Raw genomic sequence first — 21,309 nt, forward strand, 5'->3', positions numbered from 1 at the left:
TTAGTTTTACATGGAAAAGTTGTTTCATGAAAAATAACATCACGCATGACACAAATTTCATTTGTATCACAATTATAGACTGCATAGCCTTTTTGACCGGTTTTGTATCCCACAAACAGACCCCTGTAAGCTCTAGCAGCAAACTTGTCCTTCACTGGTTGAACATTTGTTATGTAGCACAGACAACCAAAGGCCATGAACCTGCTATAATCTTGTTTTTTTATGGTGCAGTCTTTCAAAAGGTGTTTCCCATTTTAAAGCTTCAACAGGTAAAGCATTGATGATTTGTGTAGCAGTTAAAATGGCTTCTTCCCAGAATTTATTTGTCAAGCCAGATTGAAATAATAATGACCTTGCCACTTCCAACAAGTGCCTGTGTTTCCTTTCCATAATCCCATTTTGTTGAGGAGTGTAAGCGCATGACTTTTGATGCTGGATACCTCTACAATGGAAAATTGCTTGACAATCTTTCCCTATAAATTCCTTCCCATTATCACTCATGATGACTTTGATCTTTACATCAAATTGATTCTCTATTAACAATAAGAACTTGAGCAAAATCTGACTAACATCAGATTTGGATTTCATCAATATAGTCCACAAAGCTCTAGTGTAATCATCTACTATGGTGAGTATATATTTTGCACCAGATGTTGATGTATGATGGTAAGGCCCCCAAATATCAATATGAAGTAAATCAAAGCTTTTATTAGAACAACTTGTGCTAACAGGAAATACCAAACGATGTTGTTTAGCCAAAGGACAAATCTCACATGGTACATTGTGCTCTTTACATTTCAAAACAGAAATATTCCTCAACTTTTTCCATGATACATGGCCAAGTCTGTAATGCCAAAGCAAATTACCATCTACTACATTATTGCTAGTAACTACATTCATAATAGTTTCTTTCTTCAATGTACTAAACTATTGTAAAACAACTGGTTGAAAAGACTTCTTGGTAAGTTTGTACAATCCATCCTCTAGGAACCCCACTGCTAACACTTTATGGGCCTGTAATACACAATGTCCAGGGTGAAAAATGATGCTAACATCTGCTTCTTTAAGTAGATGCCCAACTGAAAGCAAATTATACTTAAAAGATGGAACATGTAGTACATTGTCTAGCTTAAAATCTTTTGTGAAATTGATTATTCCAGAATGCTTTATATACTTTGTACTACCATCAGGAAGTGAAACTGTGCTAGATGCTAAGACCGGGCTGCTTCTCATAAAATTTCCAAGACTATAAACATATATGACGTAGCTCCTGTATCTATTATCCACATATCACAGTCAACATTCTCAGGCACATTATGAGTAAGAATAGTACCTGTAAAACCAGTAAAAGCTACATTTTCCATATCATTTGAGTTCTTCATGTAAAATTTCTGTAACTCTTTTTGTATGAGTTGAGAAAACATCTTAGTTGTTTGATCTGGTGTTGAATCTTCTTCTGATTCATTTCCAGTTGTACTTCCACTGGAAAGATGAGCTTGTTGTGAACTCTGACCCTTCTTTCCACCTTTCGTCTTGTTACCCTTAAACCACTTAGGGTATCCCTTGAGTTTAAAACAAGTTTCTCTCAAATGTCTAGGCTTCTTGCAGTAAGTACACTTCATCTCATCTTTTGACTTAGTGTCATCCATACCAGTTTGAGAATTAGCCATATGAGCCAGTTCTAGATGTTCAATTCCACCATTTGTGTTCTGCTTTTGCCTCTCCATTTTCTGAATCATGGCATACACTTTATTCACCGAAGGTAAAGGATCGAGCATCAGAATCTGATCCCTTGTTGTTTCATAAATGTCATTCAGACCCATCAAGAATTACATCAAATGGTCTGCCTCTATCATCTCCATTTGTTTTCTCATTACAGATCCACATTCACATACAAGAACAGGGTTAAGATCTGCAAGATCTTCCCAAAGCTTCTTCAACTTAGTGTAGTACATACACACATTCATTGTTCCTTGAACTAGAGAATTAAGTTCTTTCTTGATTTGATAAATCAATGGCCCATTAGATTCACCAAATCGTTGCTCTAATTCAACCCATAGTTCTTTTGCAGTCTTTACATAGAGAAACGATTCTGAAAGATCCTTCGAAATCGATCCAAGCAACCAATACAAAACCATATTATCACATTTCTGCCATTTTTGATACAATGGAGAAGTGATTACGGGTTTAATTGTATCTTTTAACACAACATCAAGTTTTCCTTTTGCAGACAATTCAATCTTTATAGCACGGAGCCAAGAAATATAATTTCCAGATGTAAGAGGAGCGCTTACCAGAGTAAGGCATAGGTGATCTGAATTTTGGAGATCCAAAAGTGAATCGAACAAAACAATTACAAACTAAAGGATAGATGAATTCAATTAATTGAATTCATGGGATGCCAGTTGCTTTTAACACAGATGGATAACTGTCAATTAGTTAGAACTGTTAACTAACTACAGTTAACTAATGTGGTTAACTATTAACCAGTCTAACTTCCAAACAGAATTAGTTACTTCTATAGAGGCTGGGGCCTGTCTTTCACCCCCGATATCTGAGATTGCAAAGGTAAATGGGTTTTTGGTTACAGGGGCTAGTAAGCAGACTCATGCGACTTCTCCTTTAGTATACACTTCTGTCGTGGAACCATTCTCCAAGGGACGTATGCCACAATATCCTGCTTAGCGGTCCCTTCTGTAAACTCCTAGGCCATGACATTGTCTGAATCGGCAACAAGGGCATAATTAATTTGTGTCATTGCGCAGTATAGATATAGTGCTCTCCTTCGTATCCAAATGAAGTATACTCGTATTGATGCAATTTACATTGTCATGGCCATATCTCCCACATTTTGTACATGCGATATGCAACCCTTGTACTCAATCTTGTATAGTTCCCCTCAAACTTAGCAATGAGTGGTTTTAGCAGGTCGATCTCAATATAGACTCTCGCAAACCCATCCTTGGAAGCTTTAATCGTGCTTCTATCCACCTTCCCAATATTATTGGCCACGTCATAATAAAATCTGTGTCATACATCTGCACATGGAGGTTAGGAAAACGAACCCAAAGAAGTGCCGAGGCGATAGTCGCAGTGGATGCCACGAAATCAGGTGACCAGATCCTAACGATGAGGTAATGTCCTTAGATGATCCAAGGACCTTCACTTACAACTCTATCTCTGTCCTGCAAGTCCTCAAACTATACGAGATGACAACCATGTCAAATATCCATAATGTCCACGTGTCCAGTCAGCTTCCATATCTCCAAGTCATGTTTCTGTAGTGCAATGTATCCCAAACTCCTACCAAGGAGTTTCACAATAAGAGCATCTTTCCATTTCAGATTTGAGTCTTTCAGTAAAGCGGATGCTACAACGAAACTTGGCTTAAGTGGGTTAGCAAGAGAGACGGATACTAGTCTTGCTATCCGAAGGTCCTTATAGATTCACAGCTGCTCAGCCCACGACACAGACTCCCTATAGGAGCGTTTCTCCCTTGTGGCCATGTCACTGTCGGAGCCACAGTTATCCGGTGGCCGAGAAGCGGCGTCGATCATGCGAAGGTTGGGTCGGGTGGATAGGTTTTATTGACACCTCTAAACTAGAGGTTTTTTTGTTATATTTGGTTAAGTTATTGGATAAGGAGGGGAGGGTTGTCAAAAAGAATAAAAAGAAAATAGAATAGTAAAGTGTGTTTTGTCTCCTAGGATTATGATTCTATTATAGTATAGGGGTTAGAGAGGGATAGGGAATTAATTAATAATTGGGCACACCACATTCGTATACGAGGGAATTAAATAACATATGGCCACACCCATGTGCTACACAAATTTCTGTGAACGTGGCCACATATCAGCATCATATATATATATGCAATGCAGCACAACTTTACTAAAAGATTTCAAATAATGTTTACCTTTTTTTTCTTTGTGATCACATGTCAAAGATAATAATAGTACACAGGTAAGGTAAGGTTGTTATATTATATGCATGCAACCCCAACTCTTTAATTCGGCAGGTAACGCCAAAAACCATGACAACTCAGATATAAATGGAAAATATATACATCTAACCTAAATATCTAAATAATTCTCATTTTGGGTTCCTTTTTTCTCCAATCGGGTTAAGGTGCAAAAATACCCCTAACGTTTTAGGTCATGAGCAATTTTACCCCTAACGTCTAAAATGATGCAATTTTACCCCTAACGTTTGTAGCCAAGAGCAATTTTACCCCTAACGTTGGTAATTTGGGTAAATTTCAGGCACTATTATAAAACACAGATGTTTTTATTCATTATTTTGCACCAATTGCATATCAATTCATCCTAAAAAAAGAATTTCATGTTTTTTGTAATTTAATAATAGAATTCGAGATTAATATTTACAAATTCGGTGAATTTTTTGAATTTTTTTATCTAATTCATACAAAAGACAGTATATATTTTTTTTATTTTTTTTCACATCCCAGCATATGTTTATGATTTGTTACTGATAAAATGACGCATATGTGAATTGTAGATGATAAGATTCATGACCGAGAAGACAATTTGATGAATTATTTCTGAAATTGATCCAATTTATCAACGTTAAGGGTAAAATTGCTCTTGGCTACAAACGTTAAGGGTAAAATTGCACCATTTTAGACGTTAGGGGTAAAATTACTCCAGAACCAAAACGTTAGGGGTATTTTTGCACCTTAACCCTTCTCCAATCTATCATCCGCCACTTCAACTGCTGGATGGAAATAAACAGTGTTTTTTTTATATTGAATTATAAATTCTTTTCATTTTTACCTTATATGTGTGTAAATAAGATAGTAAAAGACCACAAGTTTTCGATATAAATTGGTCACCACATATTTTCTTGGAGGATAAAAAAAAATGAATTGGTTCCTTGTTGTTAAAAATAATAAAAATTGTTCTTGATATGTCATTTTCAGCTTATTTTTATTGAGTTAAATGGTGTTTTTCACATCACACTAAAACCTTTAACCTAACCATTTTAGAGTCTATTTATTCTTTAATAAAATCGATTATTTCAATTTTACCTATTAGCATAAGTTTTTAAAACAAACATTATATAAGTTTAATATTTGTTTTCTCACTTGTTCAAAATGTAAGTTTTTGCCTACTAATATAATATCTGGTGATATTTTCTTGTCATATATTAAAATTGATAAAATCTGAATTAATATAGATAATAAGTTAATGGTTTTGTTAAACATTTAATAGTTCCGATAAATTTGTAAAGATCGAGTTTTTGTTAAGTACATTAATATTTTAATATAATTGTTTTTTTTTTTTGAATAAAATGTTTTAATATAATTGTTAATTTACCTTGTTGAGATTTCATTAATTTTGATAAGTTATAGGGTAAATAACTAAAGAGTAAAAAAAAAAAAAACCAATATTTTAGGTAGGTGAATAGGTTATGAGTGCATGCTTTAAACCTTTACAAGTGCTTTCAACCATATTTAAAATAGAGGTGGGTATTTTTTGGTCTAAACCTAAAGGAAGCAGTTGTAACTAAATCAAATTGATTATTAACATAGTATTCTATTTATATTGTTTTTTAGTTAGGAATAATACTTGATATGATTGTATGTGATTTATCATTCCATATAAGAGAGTTAGAGACTCGTTAATATTTTTATTGAGATAATCATGTTTAAAGTTTAGTTATTGTTAATGTAACATTCTGACTAATACAATGCAGATTGTTTGTTTTAATACAAATCCAACAATTTGGATGATTCTCATTTTACTACTAATAACTTCAAGTTACTTCTTTTCTATTTCTCATATGAGATTTACTTCGTTTATAATCGTCATCCCTCATGATCGCTCATTGTTCAAACGCATAGGTAGTACTATTTAGCAAAGAGCAGTTGTAAATTATTGGCACGTTCTGGAATCCTGACACCAAAGTGGAAACCTTCCGGCTGAAATTGGGGCAAGACTTGCAGTACTTCAATATTTAACTACTTTATGAACCAAAAAAAAAAAAAAAGTACAAATAAACCAACCAAGGAGGGAGAATCAGAAATGAGTAAATATTATACTCTAAAATTAGATATTCCTGAAATATCATTCAGTAGTAATTCTAATTAAGTAAAGTACGGGTTTATCATTTATAATTTTAGGACAGTAAACTTGGAGTAGATAGTATAAGAAAAAGGTAGAGGAAGTTTGAAGAGCAGTACAAATGGAATTGATAACGCCGACAGAGAATCAAATGCAGTGAGTAAATGTTCTACCCAACTTTTGAGTCTTCTCAGCACCTTTATATTTATCTTTTTTCTCAGCCCTTTCTGTGGAAACTCGTACTTGTCTCTCTGCTCTGATCATCATCATCATGGTGCAATCAAAGAAGTTCAGAGGAGTCAGGCAGCGCCATTGGGGTTCTTGGGTTTCCGAAATTCGGCACCCTCTTCTGTATGTATATTTTCTACCAACCCTTTTCTTTTCTTTTTTGTCTATATAAAATGATATATATATATATATATATATATATCCAGGAAAAGGAGAATCTGGCTTGGGACATTTGAAACCGCAGAAGAAGCGGCAAGAGCATATGATCAGGCTGCAATCTTGATGAGCGGCCGAAATGCCAAAACTAATTTTCCCATACCTCAAAATCCAATTGGGAATCCCAAACCAACTAATAATGATTCTTCTTCTTCTGAGTTATCTGAAATTCTGCACGCCAAGCTTCGGAAATGCAGCAAGGCGCCGTCACCGTCGCTGACTTGTTTAAGGCTGGACACAGAGAATTCCCACATTGGAGTGTGGCAGAAACGCGCCGGGCAGAGGTCGGATTCGAATTGGGTGATGACAGTGGAGCTTGGAAAGGGAAACCAGGCAGAGACAGAGGTGGTTCAAGTGCCGGAGATGACCAATGAAATGGTAGAAGAAGAGAGGATAGCCTTGCAAATGATAGAAGAACTTCTCAACAGGAATTGTCCTCATGATGATTCTGCTTCTGCCTTTTTCCTTTAATATTCAACCGACTTATTATATGTACTGTACATACTTATCCTTTGCATGCTTACCGAATTATTATATGAATCAAAACAAATCACAAATAAATATTTCTTTTTTAATTTTTCTGTAGTATATAATATTACATTTCGGATAATAATAATATTATTGAGATAAATATGAAGCTTTCCACAAATGTCTTATGTTCTATTAACTCTCATTTACATATGTTTCTCATAATAAGCTTAGTCTCTTTTCCTATTTTTTTCTTTATGCTTTTTTTGTATGCATTTTTTTACTCTGGAAAAATAAATTTCACTCTAAATACTCTAATGATCAATCACTTAGGCTATATTTCGTATGCCAATGTAATCAAAGTTGTAATGTAATCAAAATTGCAATGTAACGAAATGGACTAGTGATTCTATTACCATGTTTGGTTGACAAATAATAAAAAATGATGAAATGTAATTATTATTACAATACGTATGTTTTCCTAATTAAATGTAATCATAAAATTTTATTTACATAGTTAAAATCAACGAAAAATATGAAAATACGAAAACCGCAAAAACCACGAAAAATGTAAAAAAAATCGAAGCGAAAGCAAATATAAAATTAGATTAACTGAAATCAATAAATTAGTGTATACTTTTTCGCTTTTTCATACTTTTCTTTTACATTTTTCTCTTTTTTTTATTTTTTTTTTATTTTTTCTATTTCCTCTTTTTTTCTAAAAAAAAAATTTTGCATTTTTTCTTTTTTCTCGTTTTTATGTTTTTCTACTTTTTTTGTGGAAATTTCACCAATTATGCTAGTTCAAGGGTTAAATGTTAAATGTAATCGAATAATATTAATAAATCAGAGGTGAAATATAAAATTTTATATAGATTAAAGATAGTGATTTTAGAAGAAAAAAAAAACAATTGCCAGGTTTGATTAACTGATTAACAGTTAACCAGTTAAAAAATTGAAAGCATAGCAATTGAATTTTTAATGGATTGCTTTTCTAATCCATATAAAATAATAATTAAATGGAACAATTTGATCTTAAAAAAAGCCAAAGGCCCATCCAGCTCTCTAAACTATTTCAAGTCCTTAATCTTTTAAAATCTACAATCAAACTCCTTCTTCATCTCTCCAATTTTCATGAGAGGAACACTACTGCCTCTTAACAAACAATGTTAAAGTTAAAAGGAATGAGCTTGCTTTTAAAAATAATAATTACAAGGAGAACTACTATAAAATAAAGGGAAAAGTATAAAAATAAACCTTATGGTTACACCTATTTTCGATCACACCCCTGTGGTTTAAAAATTTACAAAATGGTACATTGAGGTTTATTCTGTTAGCAAACACATACCAAATTGACTAACGGTGTTAAAAATCAAACGGAAAAGAGTTAATTTGGTCTTTATATTTATTTATTTTATAAATTAATCCCCTTTATTATCTAATTATCACAAATAAACCCCAAAATAAAAAATAAAAATCAATTACACCATCTTCCTTATCTCTTTAATTTTATTTTATTTTTCTTTTTTTCTCTCTTTTCTCCTAATTTTTCTCTCACTAAAATTAAATGAACACGTTGCTCTCAAGATCAAATGGCATCTTACTTTCAATCAGCAACTGGCCATGCGTGACCTTAAACAAGCTGCTCTCGCACTTCAACATCACCATCACCATCAAACCTCTCACAACCCTCATCTTCTTTCTTCTCTGATCAATTCCTTTAGTTTATCACTTTCTCATTCAAACTCTCACCAATAATTCACTTCTCCGCCACCTTCCCCCTGTTCTTTATCATCTTGAAAATATCGAAAAATTTGAGACACCTGAATCCATTTTTGCCCATCTAATTCAAATTTATGGTTGCGCCAATCAAATTCATGACGCTCTTGACCTGTTCTACAGAGTACCCATGTTTAGGTGCGTTCCTTCTGTTTACTTACTCAATACTCTGCTCTGTGTTCTTTTTTCAACCAGTGAAGGTCTCAAATTGGTTCCTCAAGTTTTGCTCAAGGGTCGAGCTATGAATATTCGACTCAAAGATTCGACCTTTCTGTTGCTGATTGAAGCCCTTTGTCGAATTATGAAAGTTGGTTACGCTGTTAAGATATTTCATTCCATGTTGAACGATGGTTTCTGTATCGATACGAAAATATGTTATTTGCTTTTCTCGTCACTTTGTCCTTCAACTATAACTATTCCACCATTTATATGTCGGAACTGAACTTTCAGGCAATATGTATATACTTCATCAACTTCATTCTCGTTTTGAGCTTTGAACTTGATGATGATGATATGTGAAATTCCAGAAGTAGTCCTGACATTATCTAAGGATTATTTTAGAGAGAGAAAAATTAAAAGAGAAGAGGGAGAAAGAAAAAAAAATAAGAAATTAAAAAGATGAGGAAAATGGTATAATTGATTTTTATTTTTTATTTTGAGGGTTGTTTGTAATAATTAGACAATAAGGGAGGTTAATTTATAAAATAAATAAATATAAGAACCAAATTAACTCTTTTCCCTTTGACTTTTAACACCGTTAGTCAATTTGGTATGTGTTTGCTAACGGAATGAACCTCAATGTACCATTTTGTAAATTTTTAAACCACAGGGGTGTGATCGAAAATAGGTGTAACCACAAGGTTTATTTTTGTACTTTTCCCTAAAATAAATAATAATAAAAATAATCTCAAATATAAAACAATGAATTATTCAGCCACTAAGCACCAAGGTTTTGTCAAATAGTTATTAGCTATTAGCTTATTTAACTAGTGATTTTAACTTGTTTGTTAAAACTTAGTTGACTACTAATATCTATTTGTGTAAGATGACAAATAAAGATATGATAAAACTTTTATTTGAAGTTAAATGGTAGTAATTAGGAATAAAATTGTTCTTCAAAAGAGATGGAGCAGTAAACTCATTGAAAAAACTCTTAAAACCATCTTTTTCAGAATTAGCTTTTTGGATCTAATAACCTTTTTTAAATATATTTTCACCAAACACAATTATTATAAGTTTGACTAGTCAAAACATTTAAAGTGGCTCAAACTTCTAAATTTACCTCAAAAAACTCTTTACCAAATAGAGTTAAAATCGCAATTATAATCTAAACAAAAACAACTATTTAGGATAATTAGGTGTATTATAATTTTGTTGGGATAATAAAGATTCAAATTTGCCCGATAGTATAGATTTACCTTAATATATAAAATGGTACAATTTTATCTTTAACGTTGTTAAGTAATATCAATTTTATCCTTGCCTGACAAATAAATTGAATAAATTGATTTGACAGTTATTCGACTGTCACATCGGATTTTAGAAACAAGTTTGTTCATAAACTGAAACAGTTTTGAGAATGTTGATGAATTATCTATAAGTGTTTTAATAATGTAATAACAATTTTAGACATCATTCATATTTGAAAGTAAATAACAAGTCAACTAATAGTAAACCAGTCTAATTATATATTGTATTAGATAGGGGTACCATTGATTTTGTTTTCAAAATGTTAAAAATAAAATTGCATCATTCCGTATATTTTTTTTTAGAAAAATGTTTGTAATTTCATTAGATGAAAAAAGAAGAAGTACAACAAACAAAATGTAAGGAATAAAACTTCACGTGATTACATACTAAAGCAAATACATTAACTACGAATGGGTGAAAATGACTACAAAAAGCAAAAAGAATTCATAAAAGGCATAAAAAAACACAAAACAACAATATATTTTTCGTAAATCCAAATCTGTAGAAAGACATCTGCAATCCAAACTTCATCTTTAGACCATTTCGAACATTCGGATCTGAGTTTTTTTTTTTTTTTTTTTGCAACCACGTAGAGTTATTGATCTACGAATAAGATAAATCATTTCCGCTCTTGCTAAATCCGAAAAAAAAAACATAAACGACAGAATAATAGAAAGCACATACAATAATATGTCTATTTTATTATATATAGTTGTCTAGTTTGTATTTATTTTTAATTTTAAAAAACAATCTCATTCTTATTTAACGGAAGAGAGATATACATTTAATTTAGTTTGATATACGGGCTCCCTTAATGGAAAATGGGGAAATGATATTGCTGATTTTGAAAGGTACTTTAAGGAAACAGTACAAGGGGGCTGCATGGGCCTTTTGCCAAAACAATATGTGGGTCAATTACATGAACATCATAATTAAGTACAAAATTAAGTTATATCACCCAACTTAATTCTTAATACGTCATTATTTTTTATATATTATGTTTTTACACTATAATTGAAAAAATTAGACTCAAATTTATAAATCATAAACCCTAGAAAATATATTCTAGACATCTAATTTATAAATTTTAATCCTTAAAATATATTAAAAGTACTGATTTTACTAGTTTGACATAATCCAAAATTATAATTTGATATAGTTGTAAATAGTTTTTAAAAGATGAATTTCTGTGTAATTTTCCCAATAACATATAGGCAAATTTACATACAAATTCATATTTGAAAAACTATCTTAAATTTAAATTATGTTAAAATAATAAAATCATCACTTTTAATATATTTTATGAATTGAAGTTTATAAATTAGAAATCTAGAATATATTTTTTAAATTAGGGTTTAGAATTTTTAAATGATGGTGTAAAATCATAATATATAGAAAATAATGATATTTAAAGAATTAAATTTGATGATATTACTTAATGATAATTTTGTACTTAATTATGATATTCATGTATTTGACCCTAACATATATTTATATATTGGTCCGTAAAAGCAAAATGCTATGATGCAAGCCTACTAAAATGTGGCCCAAAACGTCCAGTCCAGACTCTCCAAATCATTTCAGAAAATAAACAAAAATAATCCGACCTGCCGGATTCGAACCAACGACCTAAGGGATGACAGTGCACCAACTACAGTCCTCCGCTCTACCAACTGAGCTAAGGTCGGTTTGTTGAGTTAACCTATCAATTAAATTATTAGTAGAATTAAGTATGAACTTTCTTTTAATGCTAACTTTAGATCTATATAGAAAAGTGCCACCTAAATAATATTCATGTGTCAACCTGTTTCATAATAGATGTTTTTCTAGATATTTTTTTTTACCTAATATATGATGACTTTGATTAAATCTATATATTAATTGAACTTTTATTAAATATAATAAATAAAAATTAATTAATGGATGCAATTAATATAAAAATAATAAAATATTTTAGTTAAAATTAATTGCATTTTTAATTAAATGTTAAATTTTTTTCTTTCAATGCTTTTGCAAAACTATTCTTTAAATTAATTTACTATTTGTTAGTCAAAGTATTCTCCCTATAATTAGCAAATGCACTTATTCTCAAGGACAGAGTCAGGGCGCGGGGAGGGTCAACCGACCCTCCGGCCCCGTCGAAAACCCTTTGGGAAGGGATTTTAACCCTAGCTCTTTCAGGGAGCCGCCATGGCTGCAGCCCCTCCAACCATGGTGGCCGAAGAAGAAAAATTGTTGTTCTTCTTCTTCGTGTCTGTTTTCTGAAAATGGTGAGGGCATTTTTGCCCTTTCCATCTTCTTCTTTTTTTTACCTAGAATACCAAAACGACGTTGTTTTGACATTCTAGGTTAAAAAAAATTACACGATGGAAAGGACGAAAATGTCCTTTCCATCTTCAGGAAAAAGAAAAGAGAAGCACTACTCTCTTTTTCTTTTCGAGAGAGCTGTGCAAAAAGAAGAGGAGGGGGCAAATTATTTGTGAAAATTTTCCTAAATCATCACTTCTTTCTTCAAATTTCAACTAGAAGATACCCTCGCTTTGCTTCGGGTAAGAAAATAACTCAGAAAATAATTAAATAATATGGTAGTAAAGAAAGTAAATTTTTTATAATATGATTTTTCATGAAGATTACCTAACAAAATAAAAAGAAAAAACTATGATAAATGAAATGTATGATTGTCGTCTGTATCAAATACGTTGGGGTAAATTTCATCAATGGTGTACAACCTTTACCTCATTTCACACTTTGGTGTACAACCTTCAATTTGTCTCACTAATATGTACGAACTTATAGGTGACCTCCCACTTTGGTGTACGGCCGGTTAAAATGACCGGTCAACCCAAAAGTCAACGCGCCAGCTCATTATTTTTATGTTACTCATTCATTAAAAAGGACCCATACATAATATAATTACAAAAACACCCTCATAAATACAAAAAATACCCAATGTTCTTCATCTTTCCTTTTTTCTTCAAATTCTTTCTCTCACTAAGGCCTTGTTTGATAAACCACTTAATTGCTTAAATTAAAGTGTTAAGCACTTATTTAATTTAAGTGCGTTTGATAACAGTTGTTTCTCTACCACTTAAATTAGTTAATTAAGTTAAAAACCACTTATTTTGATAAGTCAAAATATTTAACTTAACATTTTAAGTTAAACATTATCAACTAATATTTTTATAAAAATAAAATCATTCAATATTTTCAGCACTTATAATATTCAGCACTTAAAATTCAGTACTTATTTTTTCAGCACTTAATTTTCAGTTTTATCAAACAGCACCTAACTCTCTGTCTCTCCATTCATACGCTGTTCTATTTGTTAATTCATGAAAAAATAATGTAATGCTTCTCTTTTCATGTTGTTTATCAAAAGAAATTTACATGTTGAATGTAATTTATGGTACATACAAGAATTATAATTACATGTAGGACATAACAAAAAAGATCCCATCATATCCAAATCCATTTATTTCTGGATTTCTATCTCAGACCCAGTATCCACAAAAAAGGTGAAATCCCCAATTCTTCATCTCTCCAATGCACCTTACGACCATATTCCCCATTAGTAACCACCACGCAACACCAATTCCTCACCTCCTCTACATCCATATACACAGCCTCCTCCGATGAAACCTTCAAAATCCCAATTTGAGGCAATAAGGGATAGAATCTCGTCTTCTCTAATTCAACAAGCTTAACAGTCCCATCATGTTTATCAAAATCCCTAATTAGAGCCTGGAATCACAAATCTCAATCATTCTTTCAAGCGTCTCCGGCAATGTCACCCCGCCAACCCCAACTGCGATTCCGAAAACAAACCTAGCATCGGGCAGATCCGTCGGCTTAATCAGGTCACAAGCGCAAACCCGCTTAAAAATTCGATCTTGGTGATCACTAATGTGTACAACCTTAACAAACATAGGCATGAAAAATCGTGGTCTTTGAAGCAGGAACCACAATAGGGGCATGATCACAATAAAATTGGATTTGTATCTCAGACCTCAAGCTTGCAGTATTTTAATCTTAGAGATGAAGATGAACTTCAAGCTTGAAGAAAAAAGGATTTGCAGAAAGGATTGGAGAGAGAGATGAGTCAGAGAGAGAATGATTAGTAGAAAAAAGGAAAGAGAGAGAAAAGGAAAGATGGGGAATATTGGGTACTTTTTTGTATTTACGAGGGTGTTTTTGTAATTATATTTTGTGTGGATCCTTCCTAATAAATGGGTAACATAAAAATAATGAGCTGGCGCGTTGACTTTTACGTTGACCGGTCATTTTAACCGGCCATACACTAAAGTGGGAGGTCACCTATAAGTTCGTACATATTAATGAGACAAATTGAAGGTTGTACACCAAAGTGTGAAATGAAGTAAAGGTTGTACACCATTGATGAAATTTACCCAATACGTTGTTATAATGTCAGTATACTGTTTTCATTCTGTCCTAATACATGTACATATCAAATACGGCGTCGAACAACAATCATCAAATGACTCATACTCAATCCTAAAACTCCCATAATATATAAAGTTACTTATGTATCTCCATCTCCACGCCTCCATTAATCAAACTGTATATTCATCATCTCTTTACCTCTCTTCATCCACGCCAAGAATGACGGATCTAAAAGAGCGAGAATCCATGGACAAAATCCATTTCCTCGTAATCTCAGAGATACTTCTTATTGTCATTCTCCTCATGGTATTCGCTTATTTCCTTTCCGAAATCATACTCGGTCCTTGTTGACCAAGAGAAGGTAATATCTTCACCAAAAAAAATATGTTTGATTGTGAGTTGAAATTAAAAATTCTTTTTGTAATTTCATTAATTGAATCGTAAATATTTTTTGGAGAAATTTCATTAAATGTTCAGTATCTGTACGTCGATAAGTAATTGATCAAAACTCCAGACTTATTTAGAATTTCAAGGATTGACAAAGTCCTAGCATCTAGCAATTCGAAATAATAAATTTACATTTTTTAAAGAGAAAAGGTTGAAAATTATTTGATTAGTAAAAAAAATGGAAAGTATTACAATAGAAAAATATATATTATACTCCAATTAAAACAATAAAGTTTGTGATTTAATTTAATTAATATAATATATTTATATAATTAAATGTAATTTGAACTTATAAATATATTTTTAACTTAACACACTGTTTAGTCATTTTGTATATTTTTTAGCCTTTTTATTTTGAAAAACACATTTTAAGGTATATATCATTCAACAATGTTAACCCTTTAGTCATTTTGTATATTTTTGTATATTTTTTAGAGTTGTAATTGTTATATTTGGCATAGACTGATACGCAGAAAATGACAGAGTAACATGGTAATTTTGTATTGTACTATGTCTTCAAAACTAAGATATGTTCGGTTAAAAATCTAAAAGAAGATAGATAAAATAATCAAATTGTTAATATTGACAAAAAAAAAATTAGACTTTATAATGTACTTTTTAAAATGAAAGGACTAATAATATATTACGCAAAAAATGGGGACTGATAAATTATTTGTCCATATTTCAATGGTGGATAAAAGGAATGGTAAGTTAATATGGTAGAGTTGATATTTTATAGAATTAAAGTGAGATAGGTCCAATTGAAAGAATAAAAGTTTAAAATTATTATTTGATAATTGCTGCAATCTTTGTTGTTGGTAGCTTCTTATTATTAACCGAGTTATTATTAGTGTTGATAAATTATAATTAACTGTTATGTAAAATGTATAATATGGATATGTTTTACTCAACAAATAAATTAACTAAAATAAAAAATTTAATACACATCAAAAAAATCTAAATAACAAAATAATAATAATAATCATTTATTTAGAAAAAGTAAATCTTTGTTCTTTAGAAAAAATTATATTATAAAGATATGAAAATTTTTTAGCAAACGTGTTTTATAAAAATAAAAAGAATAATTTTATCAAAATTAAATAAATATAAACAAATTTTCAAAAAAAAATCCAAAAAGAGGTTTTTGTAAAAATTGCAGAACGATATTGTTTTCATAAAAAATATATTTTTTAATCTAATTAAAAACTATATTTTAAATTTACCATATCCAATCCAAACATGCGAGAAAATAAATAGGGAACAAAAGATATAGTATTAAACAATAAATATAAGAGAATTACTTAAAACTTTTATTTTGGAGCAAATGAATATATTCAAATATCAATTTGTGTTTTAATTATTTTTAAGCAATCATATTATATAAAAAAAAATATAAATGATTAATGACCTACTTTCAATAAGATTGTGTGGCTGAAGTTGGTTGAATATGATAAAATATTTCATTTAAATTTTCATTTTTAGTTATGTCACATAGTTATATCATTTAATTCTTTACAATGCTTAAATTTCAGCATTTCTATTTTGAATACTTTATTTTCTAGTATTTGATACCACAGTACTGGAAAAACAGTAACACACTTGCATTTCTTCAAAAATTGAAACATATATTAATTAATAATTATAATACTTCAAAAAAAAGTTGTTATTAAATTACAACAACAATCAAATCTTAGTCCCGAGATGATTATGGATCGGATAACATGAACCGTCATTCAAAACCGTAAAATCAAATCGTGCCAGCGACATTATTTTAAATTACAATAAAAACAAAAAATAAATAAAACATAAAATAAATCCTGGGAAGGTTTTTCTGCAGACCTTATGGCCACAACTTTTTCATGAGTTTGCTCTTTTATCCTAACTTGATTTTTGGGCATCTACATAAAAAAAACCAAACCCAATAAAACCACACCCAATAAAATATAATTCAGTTAAACATGTTACAGTCAAATAACAAATATAGCAACTATATAAAATCCATTAGATTGTCATTCCTCCCTAATGTAAGAACTCATGTAAAATCTCCCAGGGTACCTAGTGCTATTATAGAGGGGGAATAACAATGCAAAAAATGAAACAAATATGGTTACTTTGTTTTTGACAAAGTAAGTCTTACTTTGTGTGTTTTTACTATTGGATGAATTATATCTTAAGCCAATAAATAAACATTTTTATCTTCAATTTTTTCTATCATTTCTCATGTATCACTTTACTAATTAGGTGTTGCATATGCTATTGTTCAACAAAATCATTAGAGCAGGAAAAAAAATTAAAACTTTCAAAAAATTGTATTTAACAATAGTATGGCTAAAAACTCTGCAAACTCAAAATACTCGTTACTCAGTTGCATCAAATATGATTCGAATCCTTCCAAAGACAAAAATGACTCATTCAATCTAACACAACCAATGCCTTTGTGCAGCAGCTCAGTTGTTTACTATAAAGAAAACGAAAATAATATTAAGCAAATGAACACCTAAAATATTTTAATTTTCGAGGAGTGCAGGACCAAAAGTGCATAACATTTTGCAAAAGAATAAATTTTTTAGCATAGACAGATTGTCAAAGCCATTGAGAAACTGTATGTAATTGAAACCCAATCAATAGAATTTGAAAAAATTCAAAAATTAAAACCAAAACAACATGGTAAAAGAAGTTCCAATTTCAAATTGAAAGTTGGATACTTTTATCAATTTTTTGCTTTAACGTATAATTGGAGAAAATTTATGTTTTTACTTACCTTTTTTATTGCTTCAACATGGGAAGTTTTTCATCCAGCAGGTTAACATCCTGTAATAAAAAGAAAAGACATCAGATTTATAAACTATAGAATAATGTAAACTATATTTAAGACCGGAAATGAAGATTCAGAGGTTACATCCACACTTCTATTTGATGTTCATAATTAAGAGTGTATGTCATTTCGATCCCTACGATTGTTTTTTTTTTCTTTATCAAATCTTCCATATATCAGTAAGAAATCTGCAGATATAACCCTCCCGAGATTGTGAGACAGAGCATGGTGAAGTACAGTTATCACCTGCAATTATCTATAACCTTTTCATAATTTATCAAACTTATAGCAAGAAATCGAAGGAAAATGAGACAAACATAAAACAATATAAGAATATTATAGCATGAGAAACAAAACTTAAATGAACATATGGAAGAACAGTTAAAAAAACAAATTTTAGAAAGTACTTGTAATATAGGAAGCAAAATTAGCAATTATGAAAAGCTCCATAGCAAGGTGTAAATCATATACAACTGAATCTAATTAAGGTGTTTCCATAGCAAGGTCAATTAAGTGAATCAAAAGAGACATCCATCGCATAAAAGAGAGAAAACCAAAAACTAAGAATGGACAAAATGAAACACCAAAGGTAGAAGAAAAAGATTTATTTTACTCTAAATTTACAATTATTTTGCTATGGATTTACTTTCTTTTTTCTTTGTGTCACATTTTCTAATTATTTTATGAGATCGGAAAAAACATCGAAATTAACTGAGTTAGATGAATAGAAGCAAAAAATCAAATGACTTACATATTTTCCTCTTTACAAAATATTGTAGATTGACACAAAATTAAACGGCATGGATCTATGTATTATTAGATTTGAACCTAAAGGTAAGGACGCCCAAACAATTAAGAAGAAAGTATAGATTAGCCTAATATATAAAGTGCACCTTTTTTTCATCTTTACAGAACCCTGCATGAAGTAAAACAGTATATAGATCTATGCAAGAGGAACCCTAAAAATAATAAACGATTTTTAAAAGTGTAATGAGTAATTGAAAAGTACTTGAAAATCCACAGCATAAGACTAAGCAGTATTTTTCATGGAAAATCAATTCGAGACCACTTATAAACATATCGGTGCAGATGCTTTAAGATCTCCTAAACAGAAAACCACCAGAAAAAAAACATATTGTGCAAGGGTAATAGATCAATGGGAATCATTGCCTGAGCCAGTCAAGGTCTCACCACGGTCATCTACATTCGAAACATGTCGATGAAAACGAATCATGGCCTGAGACAGTAAGAAATCACATAGAAAACATATCGGTGGATGCTTTAAGATCTCCTAAACAGAAAACCACGGAACAAAAAAAATCATACTGTGCAAGGGTAATAGATCCATGCGAATCATTGCCTGAGACATTCAAGGTCTCACCATACATACTGAAAAATAAAACCCCTTTTCTTACTCTTCCATTCCTCATCTCTTAAGCGAATCGGTGAAGAAAGATTAGTGATAATAATAAATACATGTAAATCAGTACAAATGCCTAAATAGGAGGGTTAATTGATTCTGAAAAAATAAATGAAGAGTGAGTTAGAATACTGATGCAGATGTTTTTTAAAAGACAAATGAGCAATTGATGATAATAATAAAAACCTATAAATCATAACAACTGCCTAAACAGGAGGGTTCATCAAAACTCATATACAAAGTCCGATGATAAAAAAAGATAAAGATATCTCCTGAAACAGAAAAAAAAATTAACGCTACAGTAATAGGTGAAGAAGACTTACTGTTTCGAGTAAGGAAGCGATAGAAAAATGATGCCTGGTAAACCAAAGCTTTCGACATCGAATCAGACTTACTGCTTCATCTTCTTCTTCATTTCCAGAATCCGATTGAAAGCCATTGGAAAGTAACCTCGAACCGAAGAAGATAGAGGATGGCAGTGGTTGTTGCGTCTGAGAAGAAGGGGAAAAGAGATTCGGAAAACGCAGGAGCGAGAGATTAGGTAGAAAGGAAAATCGAGAAACTGCTGGAAATGATAGGGGATGAGTGGATTAGAGAGTATGCAACCCCACGATGTTTAATTTACTAAAAGGGGCTTGTAAAAACGATGTCGTTTAGGTTATTAAGGGTTTTTTCTGTAAGAAAACCAGGGACAGTGTCAGGAAAAGTTTTGTCGGGTTTAATTGAAAATTTGGCCAAAAATACTATAAAACCATTTGATTATAATGAGATAGGAAAATGATAAGGACTCAATTGGAAAAATAAGACAAAAAAAATGCCAAAAGGACAATAAAGCCAGTTAAATAAAAAGGAGGAGGATAGATATTATAAGGGCTCAATTGAAAAAAATGGATAAATGTGTTCCAATTTCACTATCGAGAACATTCAACTTTAAAGTATTAAATAGATTGCCCAATTGTTTTATCATTTCACTAAATTTAACATCCAACTTTCATGTAAGTTTTTTATTTTCATTCTTTATTTTATTTTTAGGTTTATGATTTCTAAATTTGGAATTGTTAAATTAGGGATTATTAATATGTTGTTTACTTAGAGATTCTAATTTAGAGTGTTTAATTTATGACTTCTAAATTAGGGATTTGTAATTTAGGATTTAATTTTGGAAATTTAATTCAGAGATTTATAATTTAGGGTTTAATTTAGGAAATCTAATTTAGGAAATTCTAATTTGTTGAAGTATCAATTTAGGCTCCACGTACAAATATAGGCATCAAATCAGAGTTTAGCGGAGTAATATCAATGACGTGTCCCGTTTCGTTATGGAGGCCTAAATTGGTACCATTTTTTAAACGTTAAGTCTATATTGGTGCTATTTTGTACGTGGAGCCTACAAATCATAGGTCGATTTTTGTATCTTTTTCCTATAATTAATTTAGGGTCTAATTTAGAATTTCTTGGGATTTATAAAAATAATATGGACTGGTTTAACCCTATCTGTAGCATTTAAATTTTTTTTTTGTTCACGGTCTAACCCTCGACTAATAGGTCCTAGCTCTGCCACTGCTTATTCTTGCTCAATTAGTCCATTCTTCGTTTTTCTCGGTTAGGCTTACCATTTTTTAGTGCAAAAATTATGGGGATTGGTGGAGCGAGAATGGAAAATGGGGTGTGTGCTTGGGAAAGAGGTGAGTCTAAGGAATGAGAAAGGAGAAAAGGGAAGGAAGTTAGGGTTGGGAAAGAGAAAGATGAGAGTAATCGGGTGAAAATGGAGCTCATCTTTTTTTTGAATACTAGTTCATTGTGATTATCAATCTATTGTATTTCCATGTAACTTTTTAAATATCGCTCTATTTACATCTTGTAAGCTCAACTATTTATTCAAAATATGAAACATATTACAGGTAGGGATGTAAACGGGGCGGGACGGGGATTGGAGTTCCTATCCCTATTCCCCTATTAAATGAGAAATCCCCATACCCGCC

At 31.1% G+C, this 21,309-nt stretch overlaps 1 protein-coding gene, 1 long non-coding RNA gene, 1 other non-coding gene and 1 pseudogene across 5 annotated transcripts; 1 reads left to right on the forward strand and 3 right to left on the reverse strand.

Annotated features, from left to right (window-relative positions):
• Positions 1-6,152: 6,152 nt before the first annotated feature.
• LOC136203495 (ethylene-responsive transcription factor WIN1) lies at positions 6,153-7,155 on the forward strand. The gene is made up of 2 exons (XM_065994660.1): positions 6,153-6,434; positions 6,518-7,155. Exons 1-2 carry the CDS (start codon positions 6,355-6,357, stop codon positions 6,996-6,998), a joined length of 561 nt encoding a protein of 186 aa, XP_065850732.1. The 5' UTR covers positions 6,153-6,354; the 3' UTR covers positions 6,999-7,155.
• Positions 7,156-11,845: 4,690 nt separating this feature from the next.
• TRNAY-GUA (transfer RNA tyrosine (anticodon GUA)) lies at positions 11,846-11,932 on the reverse strand. The gene is given in 2 exon segments: positions 11,846-11,882; positions 11,896-11,932. It is a non-coding gene; the product is annotated as a tRNA-Tyr (tRNA).
• Positions 11,933-13,553: 1,621 nt separating this feature from the next.
• Positions 13,554-14,950, reverse strand: LOC136203925 (inositol 3-kinase-like; annotated as a pseudogene).
• Positions 14,951-16,696: 1,746 nt separating this feature from the next.
• On the reverse strand, positions 16,697-19,915 carry LOC136202847 (uncharacterized). Of its 3 annotated transcripts, none has more exons than XR_010674642.1 (4): positions 19,651-19,915; positions 17,992-18,163; positions 17,854-17,903; positions 16,697-16,990 (listed from the first exon to the last, which is right to left on the reverse strand). It is a non-coding gene; the product is annotated as an uncharacterized lncRNA (long non-coding RNA). The 3 variants fall into 3 exon arrangements; XR_010674640.1 differs by having other exon boundaries at positions 17,992-18,153; positions 19,651-19,913; XR_010674641.1 differs by lacking the exon at positions 17,992-18,163 and having other exon boundaries at positions 19,651-19,909.
• Positions 19,916-21,309: the final 1,394 nt, after the last annotated feature.

This window comes from Euphorbia lathyris, chromosome 8, assembly GCF_963576675.1.
Source record: "Euphorbia lathyris chromosome 8, ddEupLath1.1, whole genome shotgun sequence".
Taxonomy (NCBI): Eukaryota; Viridiplantae; Streptophyta; class Magnoliopsida; order Malpighiales; family Euphorbiaceae; genus Euphorbia; species Euphorbia lathyris.